The 20,363-nt window shown below is 42.0% G+C and overlaps 1 protein-coding gene across 2 annotated transcripts; it reads left to right on the top strand.

The window, feature by feature from the left end:
• Positions 1–379: 379 nt before the first annotated feature.
• Positions 380–20,244, top strand: LOC119892507 (rabphilin-3A-like). 2 transcript variants are annotated; one of them, XM_038704780.1, is made up of 18 exons: positions 381–636; positions 11,051–11,140; positions 11,254–11,265; positions 11,388–11,513; positions 11,601–11,730; positions 11,885–11,968; positions 12,046–12,217; positions 14,061–14,246; positions 14,372–14,548; positions 16,053–16,132; positions 16,279–16,353; positions 16,787–16,896; positions 17,044–17,170; positions 17,261–17,317; positions 17,431–17,585; positions 17,681–17,762; positions 17,920–18,016; positions 18,102–20,244. In XM_038704780.1, exons 2-18 carry the CDS (start codon positions 11,067–11,069, stop codon positions 18,230–18,232), a joined length of 1,875 nt encoding a protein of 624 aa, XP_038560708.1. In that variant the 5' UTR covers positions 381–636; positions 11,051–11,066; the 3' UTR covers positions 18,233–20,244. The 2 variants fall into 2 exon arrangements, with proteins under 2 accessions (XP_038560709.1, XP_038560708.1); XM_038704781.1 differs by lacking the exon at positions 11,254–11,265 and having other exon boundaries at positions 380–636.
• Positions 20,245–20,363: the final 119 nt, after the last annotated feature.

Raw genomic sequence — 20,363 nt, 5'->3', positions numbered from 1 at the left:
GCCTATTGTTAATGTGGAACGCAGTAGTTTATTTGCTCCCAAATAGTAGGATATTTCTGTGGGATAAAAGAAAAAGAAATAGATTAACTCCATTTTGTTTTTTAAAAAGACGTTTGCATTTAAATGCAATAACACTTTAAACATCCAAATATCTTGTTGTAATGTGTAGGCTATGTTTAAATACCACAATGCGTTGTTATGAATCACCACAGTTAATTGATCTTGTTTAAAATGATAGTTATTTCTCAATAGGCCTGCATGGATGATGAGACAAATTCAGACACTATGCGCTGTTACAGAAACAATCGGATTAGATGATGACTGTCCACTTGGGCATCAATGTTATCACTTCAGATCCAGGGGTTTCCTTCCCAGGGTACCAAGGGCTTTCTGTCCTCCACGCAGGATGGAAAACGAGTTCCCCACGCATTGTGGAGGTCCGCTGTGATTCTAGCAACAAACTACTCTTCCAGGCAAAAAAAATAAAAAGCACGGGTTTTGGTGACAGGCACCATGCGCAATGACTGACTCTGACTCTGTGGTCGGGCCCAAGCTCTGCACAGACATTTAGTCCGCATCATTTCCTGACAGCTCCCCGAGAGAGAGGAGAGAGAAAAAGCAGGGCTGGATTATCAGGTAGGCTATATGAGCTCCTTCGAAGGATTTTCAAACATTGAATCCTTAACCCAAAATCACTGTGCGGTTATTGCGTTTGGTCAGTGACTCAGTGCATTAGAATTTGTCATTTACAAGTTGAATGAATGCAGCATTTCATTCACAAGAGAGACGCTGGAAATGATCTCTTATGAGGGAACACATTTCATTGCCCGTGGGCTATTTATTAATGTGATGGAAAACATTTTCATTGTCTTTATGAGCCAGTAACTTACTCAGTCATTTTAATGAAAACATTGGTAACTGTGCAATGCAACTTCGTATGCATGGAGCAAGCTGCTCATTATTAACCTTTGTAAATGAACATTTAATTCATTCCTTTGTTTTAGCGAAAACGTGTCTTACTGAAAATATTGCTCTGCAGCAGAATGCTCCTGTCATACATGCAAGAGGTGTTGATAAAGCTAATTACCTTCTTCTGGATTGTTGCATAGATTTACTACAGCATGCTTTGGTGTTGGGATCATGTACTCAGTTTATTCATGAATGGCTGATAAATATAACTCTTGGTGTAGCTCGATAGGTGTTAAATTACCCTTAAGATGAATTAAAACAAGAATTGTGGCTGGCTGCACTCCTGCAACACGGGCGCTTCCTTGTTGCAGATCTGATATAAGAAAACAGACCTGATAGCCTAAGTCATGTGGGAGATTGTGTGGTTGCGTCCCTGGGCGTTGCTGCAGGATTTTTAGGAGCGCACACTGGGGCTTGATGTGCCTGTAGACTAGAAGGAAAACATCACTGATACCTCCAAATGCTGATGTGGGCAGGGCAGCTCTCAACTCCAGCTGTGCCACAGGACAGGTGATTCAGCGTACTTGTTGTGACGTTATCTGGTCCTGCACCCGTGGGTTTTCACACTCGGTGGGTCAGCGCAATGTGTTTTGTAAAGACACTTATTGGACCAAACCGGTTTATTGCTTCTTGTTTTAATATTGAATGATGACAGAAAAAAGAAGCTGGGAATTCGCCTCTTAGTTCCACCACCTCCAACTCCGCCTACAGACCTGAGGCATGGGGATTAAATGGGGGGAGGGGAGAAAAGACTGAATGAACGGTCTGAGAGATATCTGCAGCTGCCTTCTCTCACATGAGCAACCACAGTAGTGATTGGACGACACCCTTATTATGCTGGTACCTCTCTCTCCGCCACTCCGCTCCTTTCTGTATTTGAAACCACTGGAATTATAGGCAAGAGAGAAAAGGGGGATTTTTTGGGGCATTTCACATGAAACAAGAGAAAACGAGAGATTGAGTGCACTAGGAAAAATGGGTATTTAGGGAAAAGGTGAAAAAAGATGGAGGAATGAAGTGCTCTGCAGGCTAACTGCATTATTTAAAGCTGAAGGATGTACAGCTACTGTACCCATAGTCGCATCATCTTGTCCTCCTTTCAGCTGTCTTTTCAACTATGACTGTTAAGAACGAGGTATCATTTCTGACAAATTGCAACTACATTTATTAAAATGGGGGGTGATCCACTGATACTAACATTGCAACAGTGACCCGAGTTTTGAAATTTGGCACAAATATAGTCTACTACAAACACACACACACACACACACACACACACACACACACACACACACAGAGCTTTTAATCATTCTGATTCTCGTCTTCTGATCTTGCTGTTACCATGGCCACAGTTGGTAAAGGTGCATGACTCTATGTTCCTCTGTGCTCTTCACAATCCATATATGGAGCTTAGAACCCAAATCATATGTTAGACTCTAAATCTCTGTTGGTATCTGAGAACTGCTTTTGAGCATATTTCTATATTTGCGGTATGAGAGATGTTATTCTCCCGATTTGTTGCGGAGCTTCAGAAGGGAGTGGCTTCATCTTCAAATTCTCATCAGAAAGGTGGATGAGAATCGATTCACCAGCCTCTCTGGAACTGGTGATTAGATCTGCCTAAACACTGTGGCATATTGGAAAAGACAGTCGTAATTAATGTGGCCTTTAAACAAAGTACCCCCAAGACAGCAGTGAGTTAAATAATCTAAATCAACAAACTTTGCATTTCAAGTCACATAGCTGAGCTTCCCAAAAGGTTTTTTTTTGTCTCAGAAGTTGGGCCAAAGCTTATTTTTGTTGTTGCAGTGTTGCCAGAAAAGAATGGGCTCTCATTTGCCAACCGAGATCTGCTAAAAACACCCAGGGGCATTGTACCTGCTAGTTTGCTGGTGGGACAAGAGGGAGGGTCAGATATCCAGCAGCTGAACTGTGCCAGATCTTCAAAGAGGAGCAACAAAGAGACAGAATCATGGCCATCACACTGAGGGATTGATAGGAGATCTGACTTGCTTCTTTATATGTTAAGAACCGTGTAGTTTATCTCAACAGACCACCAGCGGTTGGTCACTTCCGGTTAGCAGCAAATACATGCATAGTGTCTTTACAACAGACCTTTATTGCTCTGATTTAATGCCCCTGTCTGGTAGTACTCAGATAAGATGGGAGGAAATTGAAGGAGCATGTCTGGCCAATGCATCAGCAGCCAGTTCTCAAAGTCCCACCTCTTACCTCTGGGGCATACAGAGATGAATCACCATCAGCCAAGCAAATTTGAGACTTACTGCAGGCTCTTGGTGGAGAGCAGTTAATTGAGAGCTCCACGTCTGATAGCCATTTACTTCAATAGTTCTAAAATAAGGCCTGGACTAAAGAAGTCTCTGAATTACATTAAAATGTGCGTCAGCAGACATTTTCCAGCTGCGTTTGAGGACGATTGCTGGAAATGAGACCTAAAGGGTATGGACTGCTAATTCAGTGTGCATCGTGTTGATTTAAGAATGAAAGACGCAGCACAGCACCCACCCCGTTTAGGTCTGTTGGATAGGGCCAGGATAGCAGCACGGTAGCTTGTTGGTCACTGGATGGTCTTTCCTGTTTGTTCTCCAGCGATGCGGGACCTGGAGACATGCCTGCCCAAGAGGATGTAGTTGTGTGTATTTGAAATGGTGCAACACTTGCACATTAGTGAGGTGAAGAGTCTTCACAGATGGTTCCACAGATGGTCCCTGTCAACGCCTTTGTCTGACTGAAAACATGGATAATTTGTTGATGCCACAGAACTAAAAAGGCTAACACACATCCTTGCTGTTTCCCAAAATAGAGTTCAGTCATTGCTCAATCTGCCTGGCCCTCTGTGATCATTTTGTCCCCAAATCCACTGTTCTGTACATAAAGTCTGATAGAGATCCGAGTACATAAAACATGCACTAATGCCTTAAAGAGGTGAAAAGCAAAGGGGTGGTAGTTGTAAATAATTAAGAAATGCTGAGTGATGTTTTCGTTCTGCAGTGGAGGGCTTCTTGGTGCAGTGCTGTACGATTTTGCCCAGGTCCAGGCCTCAGTGTGTTGCTATGTTGGCATCTCACAGTCCCTTTATGGCGGATAGATGGAGTTGGTGCCATACGACTGGGAGTGGATGGCTACGTTGTGTTTTTTGGTCCTTTCCTACCAAGTATAAAGTCAATCACCACTTTTAAATTGGTTGCACTCCAATCGTTCATTGAATATTGCGTTTAAGGCCTGCTCAGCTGTGTATTGGTACAAGTTGTAAGGTTGGACATTTTACTGTCTAAGAAAACTGTCTGCACAGACCTTGAATTTCTTTTTGACATTAGCACCACCAACCACCAGCCCACACGTGTCACCACAGAATGTGAGGGAGCAGCTGGTTGTACTTTTAGATGACATGTAGCCTACGTGTGAGTCAAGGTATTGTCAGCTAGTTTTAGAACATTTTAGTGAAGGTCTCTAGATGGCTCATAACTCAAAAAATAACAAAGCAAAACTTATTAATGGGCTTTACTTTTACAGTCACCATTTTATATAAGAAGATTATTTGTGGCCATCTTTTGACATGAAAGATTTCTAAATTTAGATTGTAGCATGATTTGCATATCTTGTGGACTAACAGCAAACTCAGCTGTAGATATGTAATATATATACAGCTTTAATATTGGCTTCTGTTTGTCCAAAATATTTTTATATCTCTAAATGTTAATATTCAGAAAATGGTTCTCAACTAAGTCTGTATTTATAGATGAAAGTGGGATTTAAAATAGAAATAAACAATCCTTTTTTCTGTCTTCCCTGCTCAGGCATGATTTTCCAGATCACCACGGGACTTGAGTTGAAACTGTAGACCAGCCAAGACCCTCCTGTCTGAGGATCTTAGGCTGTTTTGCTGCCAGGACAGATGGTAGAGGAAGAATATTTGGGATTAAATAATTATTTAATCCAGCTGTTTAGATTTTTGTTCAGTTTTAACATTAAAGCATACAGTGGGTACGGAAAGTATTCAGACCCCTTTAAATTTTCCACTCTTTGTTTCATTGCAGCCATTTTCCAAAAATCAAAAAAGTTCATTTTATTTCTCAGTAATGTACACTCTGCACCCCATCTTGACAGAAAAAAACAGAAATGTAGAAATTTTTGCAAATTTATTAAAAAAGAAAAACTGAAATATCACATGGTCATAAGTATTCAGACCCTTTGCTCAGTATTTAGTAGAAGCACCCTTTTGATCTAATACAGCCATGAGTCGTTTTGGGAAAGATGCAACAAGTTTTTCACATCTGGATTTGGGTATCCTCTGCCATTCCTCCTTGCAGATCCTCTCCAGTTCTGTCAGGTTGGATGGTAAACGTTGGTGGACAGCCATTTTCAGGTCTCTCCAGAGATGCTCAATTGGGTTTAAGTCAGGGCTCTGGCTGGGCCATTCAAGAACAGCCACGAAGTTGTTGTGAAGCCACTCCTTCATTATTTTAGCGGTGTGCTTAGGGTCATTGTCTTGTTGGAAGGTAAACCTTCGGCCCAGTCTGAGGTCCAGAGCACTCTGGAAAAGGTTTTCGTCCAGGATATCCCTGTACTTGGCCGCATTCATCTTTCCCTCGATTGCAACCAGTCGTCCGGTCCCTGCAGCTGAAAAACACCCCACAGCATGATGCTGCCACCACCATGCTTCACTGTTGAGACTGTATTGGACAGGTGATGAGCAGTGCCTGGTTTTCTCCACACATACCGCTTAGAATTAAGGCCAAAAAGTTCTATCTTGGTCTCATCAGACCAGAGGATCTTATTTATCACCATCTTGGAGTCCTTCAGGTGTTTTTTAGCAAACTCCAGGGCTTTCATGTGTCTTGCACTGAGGAGAGGCTTCCGTCGGGCCACTCTGCCATAAAGCCCCGACTGGTGGATTGCTGCAGTGATGGTTGACTTACTACAACTTTCTCCCATCTCCCGACTGCATCTCTGGAGCTCAGCCACAGTGACCTTTGGGTTCTTCTTTACCTCTCTCACCAAGGCTCTTCTCCCCCGATAGCTCAGTTTGGCCGGACGGCCAGCTCTAGGAAGGGTTCTGGTCGTCCCAAACGTCTTCCATTTGAGGATTATGGAGGCCACTGTGCTCTTAGGAACCTTAAGTGCAGCAGAAATTTTTTTGTAACCTTGGCCAGATCTGTGCCTTGCCACAATTCTGTCTCTGAGCTCTTCAGGCAGTTCCTTTGACCTCATGATTCTCATTTGCTCTGACATGCACTGTGAGCTGTAAGGTCTTATATAGACAGGTGTGTGGCTTTCCTAATCAAGTCCAATCAGTATAATCAAACACAGCTGCACTCAAATGAAGGTGTAGAACCATCTCAAGGATGATCAGAAGAAATAGACAGCACCTGAGTTAAATATGAGTGTCACGGCAAAGGGTCTGAATACTTGTGACCATGTGATATTTCAGTTTTTCTTTTTTATATATTTGCAAAATTTCTACATTTCTGTTTTTTTCTGTCATGATGGGGTGCTGAGTGTACATTACTGAGAAATAAAATGAACTTTTTTGATTTTTGGAAAATGGCTGCAATGAAACAAAGAGTGAAAAATTTAAAGGGTCTGAATACTTTCCGTACCCACTGTATATATTAAATAGATGTATGTATTTCACAGTTTCTTACCATTTTTATATTTTGTAGGCTTTTATTGACAGTATAGAAAAATGACAAGGACACATTAATTTTATACCAAACATCCGTGCTTCAGGATAATTATTATTCTTGAATCGAATCATTATTTTAATTTTGCTTTCCGTAATCATGTTGTTCATAGTTTCACAACATTATAAATTCTGAACATAAAGTCACAAAAGGCAGTATGTGGCTAAAACATGCTGAGCTAGTTCCTCGCAGCACTGTGAAAAACTGTATATGGATTGCAAGGTTATTGGGTCTTTTAATAGGAAAAGCACAGTGTGTCACAGCTGATGAAACATTAATGGACACAGCAACCTGATTAAAAATGGGTATGCTTTCACCAGGATGATTAAATAATTGGTAGGGTGGATATGCTGTGCTGACGTGAATATTAATTCTAGCAACTTGTAACTCGAAAATGTTTTTGAAGAAAGTGCTGATCGGAGCCCGCAGGGCAATGGCCGATGGTAAGGGTTGTTGGTGAATGATTAGGTGGTGGCTACAGCAGAGCTTTAGGGCGACCTCAATTACACATAAGTAAGTTTTAGCCTGAGGCATCACTATACAAATGGAGGCCTGATGAAAGAATCCAATTGTGGGACCAGGCATTGATCTCCGATTCTCATTAACCCATTTTAGAAATGTCCTTCTTACAGCATGGCAAGGGAATTGTTGCCCTGGAATTCAAGTGCAGTACCAATGTTTCAATGTCATTATATTCAATACATTTACAAATAGGACACATAGCAGTGTGTAAAAGAAATCAGGTTAACCAATCATGTCCTGTCAGTTTAATAATCGACTTATTGTTACAGCACAAATTGTTTGATGATAACATGACAACATTGGAGTAAAGCCTCGCTTCTTTGTGTTATATTTTTAAAGTTTTTGCTTATCTCAGTAAAAGGGAAATGACTGTCTTCCCTCTATCCCCCCCCACTTAAGCTCTCAGTGCTGTATCCGTAATGATCCATGTTGGATCCATCCATCAATGCCCCGCTGCCTTGTTGTCACTCCCCCTGCTTTCTTCAGTTCTTGTTTCGACAAGCAAGTACCAGAATCTTGGGGGAAAAAAATGTTGAGCTGTCGACCATAACAAGTTGCTCTTATTCCAGTCTACTCCTTTTTCCAGTCATATGTTCTGCAGTAATGAGTCATGCACCTGCTATTGAAAGTCACATAACAACATTAATATGTGCTAGTGCCTGATTAGACTTAAAGACTGGTGTGGACTGGCATTCACTTCAAGCATCCAGGGAGAAAGATAGCTCTGCTTCTAAAAACAGATGTGTGGAAAATGTGTAGGGTGTGCTCTGGGAGTTGTTTATGCAGAGAACCCTGAACATGTACAGATGCAAATTTGTATTGACTATCCCCTCAGGCCTTGAGGAGGAGACACAGGTTTCCAAACTGGTCTTCTCCACCTCCATAGGAAATTCTATACAAGAGAGATCCTGCTGGGTGGATGACTTAGCTGGTCGGGCAGATTCTGGTTTTTCACACACAGTCTGTTACTATTCATGCCTGGTGTTTTTGTAGACACTATTGTGTGACTGCTTCGCACACTTCTGGGAACCACTTAACAGATCGCCACGTCTGAAAAGCAACGTCACGGAGGCTTCATGACATCAGATGAAATCGGAGGAAAATATCTGCTGCTCCCCAGAGGAGAATTCACCATCTGACTGAGTCATCTTATATGGGAGGAAAACCTCTACAAGATGACTGTGGCAGAGTCACAGATGACGCAGATTAGTTGCATTTATAACCTCAACAGCGCAGAGGACGACAGTTTGAGGGTTAATGTAATCGTAACTGCAGAATAACGAGGCTTAAAATGACATTTTGGTCGAAACAGTCCATTATAATTGGCCTCAGATACAGTTTTGAATATGTACATTTGAAACTATTTAAGTTACAAATCCCTCTCTTGACTGCACAGTAGATGAAACCAAGCTGTACCTTTCTATGTCTGAAGCATCAAAGCCTGCACTGACAGCTCTTTATGAGAAAAGTGTGCAGACGATCCTTCAGACTATCGCCTGAATGCTAATTGGGTTGTCACCTCAGCAAAGACTCCACTTCAGTGATGCAGCAACGTCTATCTTCAGCACCAGAGAGCTCTGACTCCTCTGAATCAGTGATCATCCAGCCCAAGTCTAAATACCCCCTCCCATCTGTCTCTCTCCATCCACCTTTCCAGGACAATCACGTTAGACAAAAGTGGGATAACTCATTTTGGCAAGTGAAGGAAGGCCAAGCTAGAGAGCCTTGTGTATATGATATGTACTGTACAGTCAGAGCATCGTCTGAACTGTCAGAGTGCTGCTGAAAAGTGGAAAAAGACATTGCTCCCCGGGGACTGTGTTGCCACTGTTGGCTAGATGCAGCAGCATCAGAGGGAAAAGCCCACACCCAGAGTGTCTATTGATAGCGCAGCAAATTTGTTGTTATTCTGTGAATCCCGCAGGCAGAGCAGTAACAGATTAGAGCTCAAAAGGTATGTAGCCTGACACTACGCAGTATAATACTAGCAGCTGAATGAGGGAGACAGTGGCGCACCCCTCCCTTTTGCTCCGTCTTTCAATTCCTCCAAGGTTTGGTAGGGCTGAATTTTGCTGCTGCGAAAAGCTGAAGACAAGTGAAACTTATTTTCCTTTAAGCCTTATCATCATGCATTCTTTACTGTATCAACCCACTCTCTCCAATACAGTACCTGCACTCTGCTCATCCTGCACCATCTCAAATCTGGACATTTGAAACTCCAGAGAGGCTTTTACTACCTCCTTTTCGTAGCCCACTGGTCTTTTCTGACTGCTTGTACTTCCCCTCAGGTCATACACGGCTGTATCCTCCAGCTGTGGCTGCCGCAGCATCACTCCATGTATTGTCTGGCAGAGACTTGAAGCAGCTCTAAGTCAATTGCGCAGGGGCACCCACAAACACACACACACTGAGCAGACTTGCCCAATGGACACTCGCCTCAGTAGTTTTTGTTGACATCTTTGTATCATCTTTACCATGTCGGTTTGAGATTAAATCACATTGCTGGTGTGTCACATGGATACAGTTGACAACTCACTGTTTCCAGCTGTCATCATTAGTACTGGGCTTTCAGCTTGTTTTTTTGCACCATGTACAGAAACGACTGCAAAAGCGTATCTCCTGTCATCACGTACTTTTAAATACTCCGATGACACAGCCATTCTTAGACACTCCTCAGCAACAGTGACTCTTTAATCCAGTCCTGTTTTCGTTCTTACAGATCTTATAAACTCCTTGCCAACCCCCCCAGTGACCGACTACACACACCGTCCCACCAGCATCCGTGGAGAAAGAGTATAAGTGGTTGAGAACTGTAAATACACAGACATCACTTTGGATAAAGCCTCAGTTCCAACCAACACACCACGAACAATCAGATGCTGGAGACAAAGACTCTTAGTCATCCTTGTCAGTACAAACTCACCTCCTCCTCCTCCTCCTGTATCGAAGCATAATTGAGACAGTCCTGCTGTATGGAACCATCTGTTTCTTTGATACGTGTAGAGTCACAAACTGGAGGAAATTCCTTACAGTTCTGCTCACAACTGCTAAAATAATTGGTACAACCTTATCTTTTATCCCTGGCATGGAAAGCACACATAAATGTACGACCCACACCGCCTTACTGGCACCGGCTTACTTTGCCATAAGCTTTTTTTCCTTTGCTGTACTCATACTAATCAGCTGTACCCCCGCTAGAACCGACGTATGTCAGCGTAGTTTCGGCTTGTATTGTTTGTTTGTGTAATGCCTTTTGCAGTGTTGTCCTGTGTCCATTTATTGCTTAAATATATCTGTGGAAAGAATTTGATGAAACAATCTTGGCAAGAGGAGATGGTACTGATTGGGCTGTAAATTTGGCACCAGGAAACGTGCCTACATTGCCATTGGTAGCTGATATGTTGTTGCTATTTCAGGCTTAATATGTACATTCATAGAAAGAAAGTAGATGGGGGGGGGGGGGGTGATTAGCTTCATGGAAACTATAATAGAGTTTTGGTTTTTATGTAAGGTCATCATTAGCTACCTTATTTAGGCCTACATTGCAGTGTGGCAATTAAAGGAAGTGTATCTGGTGACTTGCTAATTTAAGGTCACCAGTGTCCTGATTACAAATACAAATTTGTACAAAATGTCCTATTTGATGAGAGAGCAGCCCGTGGTGGCAGTTAAGTCAGTGCTGCATGAGATAAGAATGGAGGATTTCTAAATGTGTGGACTCAAGACACATAACATAGTCATGAATTTGATGGTTTCTGACTAGACTTAGCAAAACCATTAATTCCCACCCAAATTAAGAGCTCTTTTTTAATGAGTTGTCTGACTATTTCTTGTTCTTTCTTGTCCACCTGCAGACTGTGATACTGCAGCATGACGGACACGGTGATGAGCAGAAGCTCGGATCGCTTGGTGTCCAACGACAGGCAGAGGAGCATGCATGCTGGGTAAGCACAATTGTTAGAACATTTTTGTTAGCCTTCTCTACAAGTCTACCAACCCTACACTGTACTCTCCTTTGTTTCACCTACATCCCTCTGATGTGTGATCTGTGACACAGGGATAAAGAGCAGTAAGTAGACAAACTCCTACTCCACCTCTGTTATCTGCATCATGCATATCTGCTTTGTAACTTCACGTAGTAAAATCATGGAAGCAATGTATCCACAACTAGAGAATATGTTTGGCTGACAGGGGCAACTGGACCATGCAGCCAGGCCCTGGTCCTGGTCCAGACCTGACAGATGAAGAGAAAGAAATTATTAACAGTGTGATCGCCCGTGCTGAGAAAATGGAGGCCATGGAGCAGGAGAGAATTGGGTGAGAGACTGTAAAACAAGAGTGACATGCATACATTGATAATTAACAGTGACATTTTAAGTATGATTTCACCCTGTGCTGCTGCAGGCGCTTGATAAACCGTCTGGACGACATGAAGAAGACTGTGTGTGGGGATGGACAGTCCCGCTGTTTGCTCTGTGGGGAGCAGCTGGGCTCACCTGGAGTCAGCTCAGTGGTGTGTGAGGACTGCAAAAAGGTAGGTAATGAGCCAGCCAATGATTACAAGGCAAAAACAACAACACACTCTCTCTGCTGCAGTTCACACAAAAGGTGAGAAAACAGGATTGCTGTGTATTTGTAATAACAAAATGATAAGCAGCTGGAAATCTTTATTTTCTCCTGTTGTGCAGAACATGTGTACTAAGTGTGGTACACAGTGTAGCAGTCGTCCACGCGCTGTGTGGCTATGCAAGATCTGTAGAGAACAGCGAGAGGTGAGTGCTTTACGCCAGTGGACAAATAAAGGAGTTAAACTGTCTGCTGAAAGTCTATAACATAAATGTTTTCTCAGGTGTGGAAGAGGTCTGGTGCCTGGTTCTTCAAAGGTTTTCCTAAGCATTTCCTGCCATCTCCCATGCCATTATCTAAACAAAGAGAGGCAGGTGCCCCGGATCAGGGGTTCCCGGACCAGGGGCCACCAACCACTGGGCCCAGGGTGGTAGTAAACCAACCACAACAGCCAGGTAGACACAGACAAGATTTGACCCTTTGGCTTTAGTGTGAATTTTTACATTAGGTGACAGGTCTCATCACCATTTTTGATTAACTGAATGATCTGTTAGATTGTTGTCCAAAGCAATTATGTCTCCCTCAGAATAGTGCTCCTGCATCTGATCAGCAAGTTTCAGGCAAGCTTAAAAAAGGGATCTGCCAAAGTAGTAAACTTAAAGTGCTAAAGTCCAACTAAAATATACCGTACTATAGCACTAATCTACATACCGCAGCATATTTTTCCATTTTTCAGAATAGAATATTTTCAGACAGTGATAACCACATTTTGGACCTATTATGGAAATATAGACTGACATCTGGCCTGTGTTGCTAGGAGACATGCTGTCAATTTCCAAGAACACTGTACTGTATAGTCTACAAACATTAAGCGTTTGATATTGGTATTTAAGATATAACATTCAACATTTGGGAAGAACCATTGTGTTGTTAAGTTTGTATTCCACTTGCAATGCTAGCAAGGTAGGCTAACTAGATTCTGCTCAGAAAGTGCAAGCTAGTTAGCCTGAATTAATGCAATACCAGCATAACAAAGTTCCATTTTGGAGACAACATACTAGACATACATGGCATAGCATGGAGAAAATGTGACTTGGCCAGAAGGTTCAGGTTGTTGCTGCAGTACAGGCCAGCTGAAGGGACCTGACAAGTTTCAAAAATTAAATTAAACGAAAATTTTACATTAAAACCACGAAGGGAGTGGTTCATTTTCTCTCATTTCACGAAGGATAGGGAATCCTTTGGGATGCAACATTCATCAGTGGGTTCGAGAGGGAGGACCAGGACTTCAGTGCAATAACATGCCTCGCTAGGAATGTGAGAAAAGCTACAAGGTCAACAAAATAGGACGGCAGTGAATGGTCAGTGGGTAGGATACCAAACAGGCCAACTAAGGGTGAGGGATAGATGTTAACAGAGATGATGGCTGAGAGTGAGTCAACTACAGACTTACAGTAAATAAATAGAGATAAAACTAGTCCAAAACATGTGAGATTAGCTGGTCCTAGGTGACATTTATCACAGTCTGGATCAGTGCCAGGATCGATGCGAGATGGTTTGCTTTTAGACCAGTAGACTACTTTGCATTGTAAGACTGTGTAGCTGTCTTTCTTTCATAGGTCCAGATATGGTGATGACCTCATGATTCAAATCATGACACAGGATAATGCGTGGAATCAGAGTAACATGAGGAGTGAAGAAATCACACTCCCTGTGTGGAATTTTAATTTCATTTCGACTTTAAACAATTTTTCAAAGCACGACCTCTTCAGTCTCATCAGCTCAGCATCTGCACACTAGTCTTTCTGCAACCCCACCTGTCATTGCTCTTTTTCAAACCTTTTATCACCTTTTATCTGCTTCCCAAATTTGGCTGTACCGCCCACTGTTGCAGAGGAAGGGGATGAAGAGCTCAATTAAGCTGTCGGAAGGTGCATGCTGTGACATGGGATGAGCCTCCAGGTGGTGCTGGCATGATGGGTCACATTGTATCATTTCACACATTTAGCTTGAGTACCTGAGCAATCTGATTTCCCGATTAAAGAGAGGGGTAGCTCGAGCAGATAGGCAAAATATATAGCCGCTGCATGTACAGTAGTCGGATGCCACAGCTTGTTGTAGCGTATGTAGGTCAGTGCATTTGCAACAAAAAAGCTGCAACATCAAAAGTATCCAGAGAGACTAGGGAGTATTACAGATTCCACTGCAGTGGGAGCCTGAAGTGGTTATACATGTCTCCCTCATGTATAGTGTGCGTCTGAGTTTTTACATTATTATGTTATTCATACTTATTTTTAGGACCGGAGCCACAGGGCCGTGATAGTTACCCACCTGTGGCCCCTAAACCATCAGTTGTGCGCATGGCCGCGGGTGGGGCTGGCTCTGAAGAGGCGGGGCAGGGCAGCCCAGTGGTGATGAAAAAGATGGTGCCCGTCCAGAGCTCCAGACTACAGCCGGCTGCATCGACAACCATGGCCCAGCAGGGTGAGAGACAGCTAGGACACAATCCTTGGCTCATGTCCTCAGTGCCCAAGCTTTAACCAAAAATTGCATTCCCAGTGGTATTATTTCGTGCAGTCTCAGATAATTGAATGTGGTTGCATGTCCAGTGGCAGGCGATGGAGGGGCTTACTCCTCTGGTGGAGTTCCTCCTGAGCAGAGAGCTCCTCCTGCAGCAAGAGAGGACAGGAGGCAGCCCGCTGCCTACAGTGCTCCTCCTGCCCGGCAGCAACCTCCCCCAGCTGAGGAGGAGGAGGAGGCCAATGACTATGACTCTGATGAAGCCAGTGAGTACACCATCTGCTCACTCTTCTCATAGAGTAAGGTGGCTTATGAGTCTATTTTCTTTCTTATTTCTTACTGGGCGTTGATTACCTTCATTTAGCAGCATCTCTGTTCCCCTTAGGGATTCTGAGTAATACCATGTTGATGCTTGACTTCTGCCTTTTAGTCTGCTGGATAATAATTAATACCTATAAATTGCTAAATTGTCCTAGAAAATAGTAAATATTATTCTGGGACCTGGGTAGAAAATTACATATGATAAGCATGATAACCAATATCTACAGGAGAGGCCGATGTGAATCAGTAAACCAATAGTGACACATAAGCTATGTAATTGTACAGTTTTTTTCATATAGCCCATTTTGATGATGGGAATGGTGACATGCCAGTCATGTTCTGCGCCTGCAGCGTCAAACAGCCTTTATTCTCTCTCTGGGGGATTGGGTGTTAATTTGTTTTATTAAGGTCTGGGAATATGGAGCTGTGCAAATAATTTGAGATACAAAAGGGCCAACAGGATAAAGAATCCCCATGTGTTTGACCCAATCCCCTCTGTTCGGAGTGAAAATTGCAGAAATACCAATGGTTACCAATGTGCCTGCTCTCATCTATAGAGATATGATGGTGAAGTCCAGAGGTGCTGACTGGTTTCAGTGTTGTTGATCTCAAGATCCTCATCCTCTCTCCTCTCAAGTCCTGGTTGTTGTAGCTTAATAAATGAATATACTATGCATAACATCTGTTCAACATAATTTAGTTGGGTAGGGTTAAATAACAGAACATTCTGCTAAGACTTGAATTTGACTGAATAGTCTCATAATCATTATTTGAAGTCTGATCTCTAAAAGTGTGTGTGTGTTGTTGTATATCAAATCTATTAATATATTTGATCATAAAATAAAGGTGGATGATGTGCTGCTCATTTTTAGCCCTGCAAGCAACTAATGGGATTCCACTCAGCCTCATGCGCTAAGTCAAATGTTAGCATGCTAACATTTTAAATGGTGAACATGGTAAACATTATACCTGCAAAACATCAGCATGTTAGCAGTGTTATTGTGACAAGTTAAATAAGAAAAATTAACAACTGACATCTGATTATTTTGTCCCCCAACAGCTATGTTAGGCAATGAAATTCCTCCAAAGAAAATGTGTGTGGGCAGCTTTTTCAGTATTTTTCTTTTTTACCCAGAACCTTCTTTTCTGAATGTCTTCCTTTGAGACTTCAGTGTTTATTTGATTTATTTTATATTATATGCCCCTGCTTTTAATAAGATTTTTCTGATGTTTACTTAAGGTAAATAGAAGGCTGTGAGTGTTCCCTAGAATTTTTGTTCATCCTTTCTATCCATTCTTGACTGGTGCTTATTGTCACTTCAATTCACAAGTTGTGTGTTGTTTGACTACAAGATTTCCATTTCCATGTATTTATACTCTTAATTATTCAAGAGCTAATTTGCTGTTTCTCTGTAGTCTAATGTAATGACTGGTCTGTGTCTCTTTCAGCCACTCTGGGCTCTCTAGAGTTCAGTCTGCTCTATGAACAGGAAAGCAACAGCCTCCACTGTAGCATCCTCAAAGCAAAGGTACCACTATTCTCCTCATTCTCTCACACAAAGGGACAATTACAATCAAGTGGTTTGTGTTTAAATGCTCCTGAATGGCACTTTAGCTTAATTGCTCTCTACTGTTCATGATGATGTGACGGACAGGCTGCACTGTTTTTCCTCAGGGACTGAAGCCCATGGACTCAAACGGACTGGCAGATCCTTATGTCAAGCTTCATCTGCTGCCAGGGGCTAGTAAGGTAAAACAACCCTCCCTACATTAAGCTTTTGCTTCTTTTGAAAAATGTATTATGTTCATATCTAATTAAAAAAGAAAGAGTGGTTTGACGAGAGGCCTTTCTGCCAGCTCAAGCCTGACACCTTGTGGTTTGAATGGACAAAATCATAAAATTTGGATTGGGATGATGTCGAGAAATACATACATACGGAGAGGTTATAAATAAAGTCAGAGTTGTCATGAATGTACATTGTTAGTGTAGTATTATCACACTGTGCTGTAGTGGAGAATGGGGCAGGACTGCGTTACAAAAACACTTTTTGATGGGGAAGCAGCACCATGTAGATACTCCCTGTGATAAAATAGCACTAACCACAGATGTGTGAGAGATTGTGTAGTGGTAACTTGCCTCGATATTTCCATTTCCATGTCCTGATCTACCCTGCATTTAACAGTCTAACAAGCTGCGCACAAAGACCCTGAGAAACACCCGCAACCCTGCTTGGAATGAGACGCTCACCTACCACGGCCTGACCGATGAGGACATGCAGCGCAAGACCCTCAGGTGGATACTGTCACTCAGGCAGTCAAACTCAACTCCTCACTTAGCTGCAACAGCTGTTTATAACTCAATCTGACCTTAGTTGACTGTGTGTTAGACCAAAGGTGGAACAGGTCCGTGTGATTAAGATTCCCCTTTTGATTTCCACAGGCTGTCTGTCTGTGATGAAGACAAGTTCGGACATAATGAGTTTATTGGGGAAACCCGAGTGGCGCTGAAGAAACTGAAGATGAACCAGAAGAAAAACTTCAACGTGTGTCTCGAGAGAGTTGTCCCTGTGAGTGAAACTCAATTACATTCAAACAATGCTTGGTTCTCCTTGTCTGAATCTCTTATTGACCTGCTGTAATCTCATTCCCCCTCACAGACGAAGAGAACTGCAACAGCCGGGGGTGCCAGAGGCATCGCTCTCTACGAAGATGAGGCAACGCTTTTATTTCCAAGCATGTCTGAACATGACAGATTCCTCCAGTAGTTCATACAAATCTTTTCTTGAATCCCACTAAACTACCCCCCCTCCCCCCTGCTCTTTCTCAGTCAGGGAAAGATGGCGGCGAGGTCGAGGAGCGGGGTCGGATTCTGATCTCCCTCATGTACAACACCCAGACGAACCGTCTCGTTGTGGGAGTTGTGCGCTGCGTTCACCTGGCTGCCATGGATGCTAATGGCTACTCTGACCCATATGTCAAAATGTAGGTAGAGCAGGATGGAGAAGTACATGTAGACAAGTGCAAGTGCAAGTGTATGACTCTAGAATGGCATAAATTTTATTCTATACAATTCACAGATGTCTGAAACCTGACATGGGGAAGAAGGGCAAGTGCAAAACACAAATCAAGAAGAGGACTTTAAACCCAGAGTTTAATGAGGTTTGTAATAAAGTTCAAGGTTTCAATTGGTAAAAATGTTTATCCCCAAATTATTACCCAGTCACTGCATTCTTTGCAATTTGGAAAATGTTACAGCTATGAAAAATGTTGGAAGTGGCTTTTAAAATGATGGGTTTATGTCTCAATCCAATTTCAGGAATTCAACTATGACATCAAACACAGTGAACTGGCCAAGAAGACCTTAGATATCTCTGTGTGGGATTATGATATTGGGAAGTCCAACGACTACATCGGTAAATATTTGATAGGTGTCAGTGCTTTGGTGAAATAAAAAAACTGAAATTCACACCTGCTCACACCTCACTTCCTTCCTGACAGGTGGGTGTCAGCTAGGTATCTCTGCCAAAGGAGAGAGACTGAAGCACTGGTATGAGTGTTTGAAGAACAAGGACAAGAAGATTGAGCGTTGGCACACCTTGTATATTGAGAATCATGTTGCTAGTGATTAACCCCCCCCCCCATACAGCATGAGCTGCATTCATCTCCTAACTGCACTTTTTTTAATGTTATTGTTCTTTCACTACCTGACCATCACACAGGCTTACTCTCTTCCTTTTCTGTGATAGTATACTCTTCTTTCCTGTCCTCTTACTAACAATGTATGTGCCTGTGCTGATATTTAATCTGCCTCTGGGACAAATCATGTCATAAATCAATTAGAGATTTTACTAATGTAACCAAGACATCTGTCAACGATCAGCTGCACGAGGACCATCATGCCCATCGGTGATGTTATATAGCGTGCTGAACTTGACCCATTCTTTGCTAAAGAAAATGAAGTTTGAATTGCACTGGCACAGAACAAGAATAGCAATTTGTTATGTCACCTGAAGTGAAAACCATTGTTCAAAGTCATAAAATCCTCGATTAAGCTCATGTCTGAAAGGATACTATTTATTTGATTTGTCGTGTGATTACATCATGCTGTAGTGTAACACTTGAACTGTATAAGCATGCGAAGCCACAGACATAAGAAAACATGCAGCTGCGCCTTTAAATATTTCAACTGTGCCCACTGTCTTGAACATATTGTATATTTCCATGACAAAATGTTTACATACTGATACATGGCTCAGGTTAGGATAGACATCTGATACACGGATGATTCATCAGTCAGTGGACCATGAGCTGGATGAATCTTTTATCAGTTGATGTTAATTTGTGATTTAAAATTATAGCACACCTAGTGAAATATTCGGACTTTTTATGTATGTTTATTCAAGCTGTGACTTTTGATTTGGGGGAAGTATTAACTGTGTAATTGGAGAAACTGAAAAGTGAACAATTATTTTTCTTAGTTACAGTGAGAATTGGCAGGAAAAAGAATTTTCCTCCTGCTACCTCTACTCTTCAGAAGCTTGGGGCTCACTTGGTCACGCTGAGGTTTTCTACTGTAGTGTTTACACTGAATGCACACGGCCAGATCTCTCACATGTTTCCCTAAACCGCGTGGCTGCCCCCTTTAACAAAGAGAGAAGGTGGAACAGGTTATGTCATAAGTATGTGCAGCTTTACCTGCATGCACTGTGCTTGTGACTGCCGTGTCTGGAGGAGTCATGGCCGGCTTTTACTCCAACGCACATTTTGCACAAAGCAGGGCTCTTTCCCCTCTGCCACACCCCAATCATTCAAGGCTTTAGTGTGTGTTTGTTCACTAATTACAGCAAACCAAGGAAAGCACACCTTACAAAGTGGAATGACCTCAATTTATACAGCTGTTTGCAAGTTATTCCAATGTCAAAACAAAGACAAAAACAAAAAATCCTATGCATGAAGTGTCTTGTGGTTCAAGATATATGTGTATATATATATATATATATATATATATATATATATATATATATAAAATATTAGTAAGAAATTAATGCTATTGTAATTCCATTAATGTTTACACTTCTCCATAACATTCCTGTTAATACTTTGTATACAAGAGGCCATATTCTGCATGACTATGGTGACTATGGTGTAATCTGAATAAACTGATCGCATCCACAGATAGACTGATAAGCAACTGAGCACACCAACAAAATATTTTCATCTCTATCAGCAGCAGATAGTGAGGTGGATCTCATTCTTTGAATGAGGCTTTCTGTATATACATATTCAAATCTCTCCAGTGTCTTGTTCTTCTCTGCCACTCAACCCCACTGTGGCAGTGATTCAAAGACCCACCAGTAGCATCACATACTGCCCTATGCTGTGCTACTTTAGCTACTGCGATCATCTGATGATGATCATGATAAATTATAATCAATATTTTTTTTAAACAGGCTTCTCTCTGAGATACATTCATAGCTGTCTTCTACTTGAGTCTGCCAGTTTAGTGGAATGTTTCCTGGTTTATCTCTGTATTTGTACATAGTTAGTGCATGCACTGGAAATATGTATGTTTGCAAATAACTTTGCATGTAAAGATTTTGCAGAGAGTTTACACAGATCAATAAAATCTAATGAAATCTGACAAGTCTTGTGTGTGTGCATGTGTGTACAAACTTCTTTAAATTCTTTTAACCACTTTTTAAAATGGCAGATTTAGTCCCCACCACTGTTTGAAAGCATTTGCTAAATGTTTTCTGAAAA

Source organism: Micropterus salmoides, unplaced genomic scaffold (assembly GCF_014851395.1).
Source record: "Micropterus salmoides isolate LMB-PRFRI ecotype aquatic unplaced genomic scaffold, ASM1485139v1 Ms_hic_scaffold_7, whole genome shotgun sequence".
In the NCBI taxonomy this organism is placed as follows: Eukaryota; Metazoa; Chordata; class Actinopteri; order Centrarchiformes; family Centrarchidae; genus Micropterus; species Micropterus salmoides.
Note: the sequence above shows the minus strand (reverse complement) of the source record. Positions and strands in the feature narration are given on the sequence as shown.

Excerpts from the sequence above, each read along its gene's own strand:
- LOC119892507 (XM_038704780.1), top strand. The coding sequence starts at position 11,067 with ATGACGGACACGGTGATGAGCAGAAGCTCGGATCGCTTGGTGTCCAAC. Across the intron at positions 12,218-14,060 it reads AAACCAACCACAACAGCCAG|GACCGGAGCCACAGGGCCGT; the intron begins GTAGACACAGAC and ends ACTTATTTTTAG. Across the intron at positions 17,763-17,919 it reads TAAACCCAGAGTTTAATGAG|GAATTCAACTATGACATCAA; the intron begins GTTTGTAATAAA and ends ATCCAATTTCAG.